Source organism: Peromyscus leucopus, chromosome 6 (assembly GCF_004664715.2).
Source record: "Peromyscus leucopus breed LL Stock chromosome 6, UCI_PerLeu_2.1, whole genome shotgun sequence".
NCBI lineage: Eukaryota > Metazoa > Chordata > Mammalia > Rodentia > Cricetidae > Peromyscus > Peromyscus leucopus.
In genome coordinates this window covers 48,549,241-48,561,160 of record NC_051068.1, presented here as the reverse complement: position 1 = coordinate 48,561,160, position 11,920 = coordinate 48,549,241, and the positions used below count along the sequence as shown (strand labels likewise).

Below are 11,920 nucleotides of genomic sequence, written 5' to 3'. Positions count from 1 at the left end.
GGTCTCTCTTTCTCTTGGAACTGGTAATACAGGAGAATGATGAAGATGGTGGCCTAACCCATAATCCCTTATGTGAGTGAGGGCTCCAAGAAAGGCTGCTAAGGACTCTACTGTTGTATGAAGTGAAGTATAAGTAGGAATCGATGAATAAGAGAGCATCTCTGTGAAGAGCACTGGGTCCCAGTATCTGTGACTCTAAAAGAAATGTCTCTTACACAATAGCAAGTGGCAATGACATGCCACATAGGGCTGGCACTTAAGCCATACATGCTACATAACAGACACTTCATTATCTTGACACATGAAACAAGTAGCTTTTGAGAATGTGAATTCCAGAGAGAACTTCTAGGATTCTGGTCAAATGGCAACCCAAATCCATCTGTGTTGCCAGTACCCTAGAATTTTATTTTAATAGCTGGTTGCTTTTGAGATATCCTGTCTCTAGAAGTCTGGGTGAGAGATCTTGACTTGCCAGGATATGAGATGGTTTACCACTCATTTTCCCTCCTATTGGATCCAGAAAAAAAACAAACAAAAAAAAAAGAAAAAGAAAAAAAAACCCAGCAGATCTGCAATGGAGAAAGCTAAGATAATAAATTGGCCATGGTATCTACATGTAACTGAAGTTTGCTGAAGCAGAATTGAGTTCAAGACCAGCATAAGTCACATAATTAGACTTTGCCTCAACAATTACAGAAGGGAGAGGGGGGAAACACACACACATACACACACACACACACACACACACACACACACACACACACACACACACTCAGAGAGAGAGGAGAGAGAGAGAGCTGAAGGAAAGAGGAAATTGGGAGAATGAGCAAACAAGAAGCAAACAGAACCAGGCAAACTCACAGAAAAAGAAAATATTTCATAAATGCATATCTTAAAATTTAGAGGGTTCTACTCACTGAACATTACATAGAGCAAACAAGGAAAAGGTGCATACACTGAATGAACAACTCAAAATAAATATCTCTGGACCAAGAGCTTGGAAAATGGGAGGAAGTCTATTAGTAAGAATCTAGGTGCTCCTCTATCCAGTGACTACCCAATGTGCAATATTAGTTGGAATGCAGTCTACAATTTTTTTTTTCACAGAATTAATTATAATTTGTAGTCTTGCCCTGAATGGAACGGCAACTAAATTCCCATGAGTACCCTTAGGTGATCTGGCTAAGGAGTCAAGAAGAGACTGAAAAGGTCAGCAGATTCTGCCTGAATATAGACAGCTAGAGGGCATTGGCTTCTATATCTGATGAACTGAGAGGGGAATGACTATTTGCAAGTCTGAGGCAGCTGACTCATAAGGGAAGTTCTAATCAAACCTTTCCTTGCAAGATTCTTCTAGCACAAACTTATCTAGGCATTGAACCACACCTTCAATGAGGAATTTCCCATGATGGAAGTAAGTATAAAAGGTAAAAGCCAATAAGAGACTCTCTGAGTATGGTGCAGCTCCAAGAAGAAACAGCTGACACTGTTGACTGTAGAGAACAGTAAGAACATTTATCTGAATTCAATAAAAACCTGCCTTCTGAAGATTTAAATATTTAAGAGCTGAAAGAGAGTGGTCTCTGGGCAGAGCTCTGTTGACTGTTGATGGTTGTTTAGCAGAAAACTGGAGAGATCAGGAAAGGGTTGAGCATGTCCTCTTAAAAGGAACAAAGGTTTGCTTATTTGTTCATTTGTTTTTTCAGGAAGAAACAAAGAAAAAATAAGCAAATTTCATTCACAGAACCAAAGAGTGGCACAGAAGAGGAGAAACCAAAGAGGAGAAAATAGTTGCCAGTAAGATTGAACAAAGAAAAGACAAACCATGGTAAAGGGCAAATATAATGTTACAGACCAAAGCATGTTTTCATTCTTCTCCAGAACTGAGGCTCCTAATAGGTTGTCCAATCACAGTGGTCATTCCTAGACCTCTACATATGAACAAAAACAAATGGGCTCAGTAGACTTGCTTCTCTCTCTCTCTCTCTCTCTCTCTCTCTCTCTCTCTCTCTCTCTCTCTCTCTCTCTCATAAACATGTATAATAACACATTACATAAATTATATTAAATTACAATAAATAAACTCATTAAATTATAATTGAATACCCTTAATGATTAAAGAAGAGGTGACAAATTCCAAAGAGAGTCACTGGGTGTCATGGAAGAGTTGCATGGAGGAGAGCAAAGGTTTTAAGTGATACAAACACAGTATGTAGTAAATTCTCAAAAATTAAAAAAAAAATAATATTTAAGGGGGAATGTAGTATATAAAAATACAATATTCAAATGTACTTTTAAAACAAAATAATATGGAAGAAAGAGAGCAAAAATTAGGAAGGGCCAGAGATAGTAGTACATGTCTGTAATCTAGCACTCAGGAGGCTAAGTTCATGGCCAGCTTGGATTGTACAGTGAGACAGGCCAATAAATAAGAGATGACAATAAGATATAATTTTAACAGTTACTTTTCCACTTGATTTTTATTCCAATAAAATGAATAGCGAAATTCTAAAACCAAAAGGAGAAAACTGCTTACAGTCACAAATGAAAAAAAAAAAAAAAAAAAAGGTGTGTCAAGAATTCAGAGGCAGTGTAAGAAGAGAGCACCATATGATGGAGTTTTAACGGCTTCTTAGGGATTGGTTTAGGGAGTCCTACAAGCATGCTAAAAAGGATAGAGGACTTGGGCCTGGACCGTAGAGAAAATTACTCCATTTAGGAGTCTTTAGGTTAAGAAGCAGCCCACATTTGTTTTATTCTGAAATTGTAATGTAATTATTGTTGTTGTTTGTATGTGTATGTTTTTGTATATTGTTTGTATGTGGATGTCAAGGAGCTGTTTCTCTCCTTCTCCTCCGACATGGGTCTGGGGATTGAACTCATATTCTCAGGTATGCTAACATGAACATTTACTCCCTGATGAAATTTTACTAGGAGCTGCCAAGCGCAGAAATCACTCTTACCGTCTAAAAACTGGATGCACTTATGGCCTTTAATTTTGAGAATAAGAACTTTATCTCCTAATACCTTGATATGGCAAGTGCTATAAGTTTGGAAAAGTTGTGCCTAATACCTTAATCTGTCTTTAATGTATGAGTTTTTCAAAACGCTTTGAAAAATATCATTTTATATTGACAATAGTCCTGTGAGCTAGGAGGCAGACTTAGAACACTAACTCTTGTTTTACATGAACAAAAGCAAAAACAGAGAATTATGTAGCAACATAACACAAAAGATATTTGCAAAGCCTTACTTTTTCTTACTTTTTTTCCCCACCCTGATTCACTTTATCTGTGATGGAAATGTTGACAGGGCCAATCTTGGACAGGTCTATAACAAATACAACTGCAGTGAGTTCATGAATGCAAGGCTATGTCCTGTCCAGAAGATACTTTTGTTGCACATCCCTCCATTCTCTGGCTCATATATTCCTCCAGCCCTTCTTCTGTCCTGTTTTCTGGGCCTTGACAAGGACGGTGTGGCTGTTCCATTTAGCAAGTACTCAACAATCACTTATAACACAGAACTTTGACCAATAATGTCTTCTTTCATTAACTTCCATCCACTTCAATAAGAAACTTTCCTAGGAAAGGCTGAGCACAGCACTAATCTATAAGTACACATATAAGCATTTAGAAGACTTAATAAAAATAAATTTAGCCAGGCACTGGTGGTGCATGCCTTTAATCCCAGTACTCGGGAAGCAGAGAAAAGTAGATCTATGAGTTTGAAGTCAACATAGTCTACAAAGTGAATCCCAGGACAGCCAGGGTTACACAGAGAAACCCTGTCTCAAATTATTATTTATATTAATAATAGTAATAAAAGCTTCCCAGGAAAATAACAAACTCCACTTTAACTGCATCTCTATTCATTTCACATTGTACCCTCTGCACATATTACTAAGACACAGACAGGGAGAGAGACAGACAGGAAGAGACAGAGGCACAAAGAAAGAAGGAAGGAGGGAAAATCCAGGGGCTGGAGACTTGACATACTGGGAAAAAGTGGTAACTACTCTTGCCAAGAACTGGAGTTTGGTTACCAGCACGCACATGGCAGCTCAGCTTCAGCAGCTCTGATAATCTTCTTCTGGCCTCTAAGGGCATTGCTTGTATGTAAAAAGACATGCACGAAGGCAAAATGCACATAGACATAAAATAAAAAAAAATAAATCCATGTTTTAAAAAACCGTTCAAGGACAAATATTCAAAACTCATTTCTTACAGTCTCTAAAACAGAGTGCTAAGCTGCTCAATCTTGTGTGACATACGTGTTTTAAAATGATCTTTTAGTAAGGCTTTCGAATTTAGGTAGCATTCCATTTTCATTTAGAGCCCCCCAGTAATCTCACTAGAGACTGACTAGTTGCTCTCAACTATACATGAGTGAGGGAACTATGTACAGAAATGTTCACTGCATTTTTCTTCATGCAATAAAGATGAATTCTTCTGGGATTCTTCTGGAAATAAATCTTGAATTATTTCAGATTAGTGCCAACTAAATACCAGTATAAACACTGAAGTGGAAAGTCTGCCTATACCTCATTCCCCACCTTTTCATGAAATATGACTGGTGCCATCCCTGGAGATGGCACAGTAGATGGCAGTCCATAGCAAATAGCTTGACTGAAAACAGTGATTTATTTTTTTCAGATCGTTCCTCTACATGATCTATGAGTGACATGAGATATCTGCGAATGTGATAGCCTCATAGAATGTGATGATCACATATTTCAATTTGGTATATGCAGTTAAAATTTGGATACTTGAGATATTTCGATGAGAGAAAAAAACTAAAATAATAATAAAAATAAAAAAACTGGGCAGAACACTGAAAGGAAGCTTAGATAATGAAAGATATAATGTCAATTTAGGGATTAAGAAGAAGAATCCACTTGCATCAAAGGAAAAAGATTTAATGAAATAAGTCCTAGTAGTTAAGGCAGAAATGATAGATCTTAAAGAGGCTTCTGATGTTACGAAGTAACACACATCAGCCAGGGGCTGACAAAATTGGAATATCCTTTATGAAGATTACTTAAGTAGGACTGTGCATGGTAGACTAGAGGGATGAGACAGACAGGAGAGGCAGTTATGAAGTTACAGTGATAATGAAGCTGCGAGTTAATGAGGCCAGAATCTAGGGCAATTGCCATAAGACTGGAAAGACAAAGATAAGTATGAGAAACATGTGGGAGATGGACCCCAGTGGTTTTGCAGCAATTCCAAACAATTATAGTAAAAAGGCTCTGAATTACAAAAGAAAGAACTCTACTTTCTTACCTAAAGTGCTGATAATAAATCTATCAATACTGGAGAACTGTCAGCATCTAAATTCAACAAGACCTATTATTTAATACCATCAAATAGTCATTACAGAATTTGAACATTAACTCCAAGAATATATATTAAATTTTAATAAGTTCTAATCACATTTCTAGGCTCTGGGAATATAACATCAATGAACAATACAGGCATTAATTCCTTGTCCATGCACTTTACCATATAAGGAAGAGAGACATGTAATGCATTCACTAATAAGTGCAGCAGTATACATTTCATGTTAAAGTTAGAACCTGTAGAAGAATAAACTGATGAAGAATAGTGAGGACCAGATTATTTAAAAAAAAATGTGATTTCTTATAAATTATGCAGGGATGGGCTCCCGAAGTGCAATTCTTATGGGCTGAATAAATAAATCATGTGGGTAAAGAAGTCAAGAGATTTTAAAACAGGCATTGCTAAATACAGAGAAGGCAGCATATTAGAATCAGGGAAGGTTGAAAACTTCCAGTAGTCAGCATTTAGAGATGCTTCAGTCTAACTGTGCAGGGCATTATAGAACCCTATAATAACTTGTGCTTCACATTTTACTTTATAAAAGAAAGAGTTCACATGAAGTGTTTCATACAAAGGAATGACAAAGATTGACTTACATCCTACAAGATGGACCAATCTGCTGTGAACAATGAATAGCATGATACAGAGAGCGATCCCCATGGTCAGGGGATCAATAAGAAGTAATTACAAAAATAAGTGATATTGGGAGGAGTCAGATTTGATGGGGGCTGTGTGTTAAATAATAAGGAAAAAAGTTCTTCTGGTTGGCATTGTTCATAACCAAACTATATAAGGACAAGTAGCTGAGCATTAGATTGACGTTAAATTATAATGTTAAGCCACACTTCCCTGGCAATTGGTCAGTGATTTAGTATCCAAAGGTGAAGTCTAACCATGATTAAACTATGCCAGTCAGTGTGGGCATGACTACACTAAACTACCTCTATTCCCAAGGGATTCCACAACAATTAGTATGCACATTAGATTCTCTAGTTAAATAATCTTATACCCTTAAAAGTCTCCTGCCCAATTTTCACATTTACTACAAGCACATCCAACTGAGTTATATGAAGAGCAGGACATTGCTACCTGGTATACAGAGGAACAGTGTCTGTTGGAAGGCTTTTTAAAAAGATAAACTCACTTTAAAGTTTAAAATTAAAGTTGTCAGTGTCATGACAATGACCTTAATGTTAATGAATGAACTGTAGATAAGTATACTTAAAGAGAGAGCCAATGCTGACCACTCTATGATCCAAGGGAAAGTTGGAGGGAAAAAAGAGTGTTTAGAAGGCAAACTAAAATACAACTCGCACAAAAATGGAAAGTAAGCAATATGTAAATTTTTATTGACTGCAATCATATACTTAAGGAACAGCTAACGAGTATATTTTGTGCTTAATAGAAAAAGATTTAGAGCAGATTTATTACTACAGAAATATTTATTTGGAGTCTAGCCAGGTTAGGTATTAAAGTAGGTACCTTCCATCATCTTTCACTCAGAACATGACTCAGAAATCTAGATAGAGACTATGGAGTTGCTATTTGCAAACTCTGACTATTAGGCATGAACTGACTAATGGGGCAAGAATAGCAATGCCAAGTATCAGAAGTCAACCTAAAACAATTTATCTCCATTAATCCAGGTCTAAAGTCAATGTAGCTATAACCCAAGGGGAGGGCAGAGGAGTGCAAACAGAGTTCTAACACGCTTACTCTAGTCACAGATATGAATGATCCTGGACTTGTGGTGGTAATCCTTGCATGGCAAGAATTAAATTATTAGGAATAAGACTTCTGTACTGAAGTCAATGGAACTGTAGTTTCAAAACTATGAGCAGAATTGTCTTTGCCATTTTCCTTTTGTTGTTGTTTTGGTCCCTGATGAAGGCACAGCCATGAAGACATGTAAGAAAAACTATAGTTTTATGACAAATGGAGCAAAATGAATGTCCAAGAGACCAGAAAAAATATATGGGTAATTATATATAAGGAAGAGAACTGGAAAACTGTAAAGTTATTTATAATATTTTAGTTTCTTTTTTAAAGCTACAGATGTGTGACTTTGTGACTAGTATGACCTTGAACCCATACAATAAAAACACTGGTAGATATTTTAAGACAAAACTGGCATTGAAAACATGGACTTAACATGACCATTGCATTAGATGCAGGAAATCCCTTTGACAAAATAAAAATATCCCTCATGATAAAAGTCCTGGAGAGAATAAAGAAAAAGAAACAAAGCCCAGCATAAAAAACAGTTTACAGTAAGACCACACCCAACATAAACCTTAATGAAAGTAAATTCAAAGCATTTCCACTAAAATCAGAAACAAATCAAGGTTGTCTACTCTTTCCATACTTATTCAATATAGTATTTATAGTACAATAGTGTTAGCTGAAGCAATAAAGCTGAAGATCAAAGAGACAGAAATAGGAAATGAAGAAGTCAAAGTATCTTTATTTGTAGAAGATATGGCTATATAAAATTGACCCTTAAATTTCCACCAATAAACTTCTACAGCTGAAAAACACTTTGTAAACAAAGTATTAGGATACAAAATTCACACACACACACACACACACACACACACACACACAGTCACCTTTATAAATAATTTTTAAATGACAGTGAGAAAGAAATCAGAGAAACAATACCTTTCAAAATAGGCTAAAAAAATATGCTTTGGTGTAACCTAACCAAGATAGTGAAAGACTGGTATCATAAAACCTTTAGACATTGAAGAAAGAAAATGAATAGCATGTCAGAAAATGAAAAGATCATGCATGCTCTTGGATTGGTAGGGTGAATATAATGAAAATAGCCATCCTACCAAAAAAACAGCCTACAGATCCAGTACAATTCCCATCAAAATTCCAACACAATTCTTTACAGATTATGAAAGTACAGTTTTCAGCTTCTTATGGAAACACAAAAATCCCAGGATAGCTAAATTACTAAGAGAACTGCTGGCAGTTTTACAGCCCCCAATCTCAAATTGTACTAAAGAGGTAGAGTACTAAAAATAGCACTATATTGGCACAAAAAAAAAGACATGTTGTTAAATGGAACCAAATTGTAATCCAAGACATAAGTCACATACCTTTGGACAGATGGATTTTGATAAAGGAGACAAAATACACACTGGGAAAAAGAAAAGACAGAATCTTAAAATATTGGTACTTTCAAACAGGGTGGCTGTATATACAAGAACACGAATGGACCCATATATACCATGCATAAAACTCAACCTTAAATGGATCAAGAACCTCAACATAAAGTCAGATACCCTGAATCGGTTAGAAAAAGAAAAATGTGGGGAATAGTTTTGAATTTATTGGCATAATAAAAGACGTTCTGAACAAGACACCAGTAGCACAGGCACAAAGAACAACAATTAATAAACGGGACTTCATGAAACTGAAAAGCTGCTGAATACTGACTGACACCATCACTTGGAAAAAACAGCAGATGGCAGAATGAGAAAAGATTTTTATCAATTACACATCTGATAGAAGACTAATATCTGAAATATGTAAAGGACTAAAAACTCTGAACATCAAGACAACACATAACCAAACTAAAAATGGGTTACAGATCTTAACAGAGTTCTCAAGCAATGTAGCTCAAGAGGCTGAAAAGCTCTTAAAGAAATGGACCAATAGCCTTAAGCATCAGGGGCTTACAAATCCCAACAACTTTGAGATTTCATTTTCTCATCAGTCAGAACAGCCAAGACCAATAAAACAAATGACAGTTTATGCTAGCAAAGACTTGGGGTAAGGGACATATTCATCCATAAGTGGTGGGAGTATAAATTTATACAGCCACCTTGGAAGTCAGTGTGGCAGTTCCACAAGAAGATGGGAATAGATCTAACTCAAAATCCAGCTCCACCATTCTTGGGCACATAATCTAATGATTCTATGATGTACTTCAGAGATACTTGTTCATCCATAATAGCCAGAAATTGGAAACAGCTTAGATATCCAAAATGGAATCATGGATAAAGAAAACGTGGTATATTTAGACAACAGGATATTACTCAGATTATGTTTAAATCATTAAATCTTCAGGTTAATGGATGAAGCAAAAAAAATCATCTTGAGTAAGTTATCCCAGACCCCAAAAGGCAAATGCAGACTGTATTGGTTTATATGTGGATGTTAGCTGTTAAGTCTCTGATAATCAGACTGCAATCCATATACCCACAGAGGTTAGGTACATAGTAAGTGATTATGGAGAGGGAAAAATCTTCCCAGAGAGGGAGATAAGAGAGAGAATACAGGGAGGAACAGCTCAAACTCAGTACCATTTGAAAGTTATATGGACACTTACTACAGGAGAGCTTTTTAAATATATGTACATATATAAAAATAAATCTAAATGAAATCACCAAATAACAGGGGAAATAAAACCCCAACTAGATATCTTTTGCCCCCTTGAAACTTTCAATGCCAAGAAGTTTTTGGCCAAGGGGGAATAGACTCTCTCAAACACTCAGGCTACTGCCATGGCAACATATTGCTCTCTGCAAACTGATGGTAAGGCCTTATTGCTGAAGATAATATCTACAAAACATATTGAACTTGTGCCTTACTAGGGTTTTCACCCCTAAAGTCTAGTGCTCATGGTACTGGAAAGTACTCTACAGGCTACCTACCAGAGGTAAACATCAAACCACATACAAACCCTTCAATCTCCAATGGTGACTTGCCTGTAAGATATGCTGGTGCAACAGTAGCACAAAAGTTGTGAAATTCATTAAGCACTATCTGATTGGATCCAAGTCCCACTCCATGAGCTGGAATCCATGTCTGACACTGGTCAGGTAGCCGAGAACCTGAGACTAGGTTGGCCACGGAGGTAGGAGAGCCCAAACACTAGTGTTCTGCTAACAGAAGATAGCAATAAAATGACTCCTAACAACACTGATTGGGGTCTGGATCAGCCATCATCAGAGAAGCTTTCTCCTGCAGCAGATAGGAACAAATACAGAGACTCAAAGTCAGACAATGTACAGAGGGTCCAAAACTTGGAACACTCAGCCCTTAATTGGATGTCTACACCAAATACCACCTTCCAGGTTCAAGAAACTGTAAAGAAGAGGCAGAAAGATTCTAAGAGTTAGTGAGGATAGAAGAGATCAAGGAAACAAGGCCTTCTACACCCAACAGGACTGATGTACATAGAAACTCAGAGACTGTGGATGCATACACAAGGCCTGCACAGGTCTAAGCCAGATGAGGTCCCAGCACTGAGAGGAAAAGTGACCAGAAACTCCACTCCTATCCCAGATGCTATCTATAGTTGATAACTATGTACCAAAAATTCGTTTGTTCCAAGGGAGCCTTATTGGGTATATAAACCACACTTAAAGGCAGGCTCTAAGCCTGGCAGTTGATGCCCCAAATGAAACAAACTCACTGTATTTTTTGTTTGGTTGGTTGGTTTATTGTCTCTTAACACTTTGTCTGGGCATTTTTTTTAACCTGAGAAGTTTTTGCTAATATATTATTGTTTCCAATCTTGTGGTTTTATGGGATTTCTGTATCCCTATGTCTGTATGATCTTCTTGTGAGTTTTCTTTGACTTTTATTTTTCCTATTGGTTTATTTTGTCCTATTTTGATTTTGTTTCATTTTACTTTATTTTTAGATGTCTATTTTCTTTCTAATGAGAGGGAGAGAGAGAAAGTGTGTGGGCTTTGGTGGGTGTGTAGGTGTTGAGGAATTGAGAGAAGTTTGGAAAGGAAAAATTATAATTAGAATATAATATATGGGAAAAAGTACTTTAAGTTTAAAAAAAGAAAAAGTAAATATGGGTCTACCAAATGTACCAGCCAAGCATCTACCACCCAGAATATGTAATCAGCCATTTACTACATATTTTCAGTAAAATGCTTTCTCATTAGGTTATAGCATAATGTAACAGCTTAGTTATTCCATTATAACTATGATTATTATTTACTATGACTTTTCAGTTAATACCATAGATCAGACTCTAGTACTTATTTATGTGTTAAAATGCTTTAACCAGTTTTTAATAAAATGAATACTGTCAATTTTGTTTACCCATTTGCTTCAAGTCTATTCTTTCTGTAGTGTATGTGTGTGTGTGCATCCATATGTGTGTATATGTGATAATATCTAGGTCAAAGTTAGGTATTTTCCCATTGATGTTTTTAGAGATATGTATGAAGGATAATATTAAGAATGTGTTGTTATTTCAAATGGTAATATGGAATATGTTTTTTGGCAAATATGTTTTTCACATTTATGCAGCTATATATTTGTATAAGCCAATGAGTTATAATTGACACATAATGAAATGCTTATGTTTTCTGTGCTTTGACACCCTACACATATCATCACAATTAGCAGACTGGACAAGCACCTCAGATCCCATGGTTGTTTCTCTGTAACACAATCTCCCTGCCTTCCCTCCATTTTAGGTTACCTTTTAATTTACTGAATGTAGCTCCTACCTGTTATTGTCAATTGCAAAGATAGGCATCTCTCTTAAAACTGGGAGAAGCATTTGCCTTTGGAGCCAAAGAGAATATTTAGAAGGC

At 36.3% G+C, this 11,920-nt stretch overlaps 1 protein-coding gene across 1 annotated transcript in view; it reads right to left on the bottom strand.

Moving 5' to 3' along the window:
• Positions 1 to 1,324: 1,324 nt before the first annotated feature.
• LOC114691745 (TGF-beta receptor type-1-like) overlaps positions 1,325 to 11,920 on the bottom strand; it is a 45,788-nt gene continuing 35,192 nt past the window's right edge. Inside the window, 1 exon segment of the mRNA XM_037207295.1 lies at positions 1,325 to 1,493. Within this exon segment, the coding sequence (XP_037063190.1) occupies positions 1,325 to 1,493 (169 nt within the window).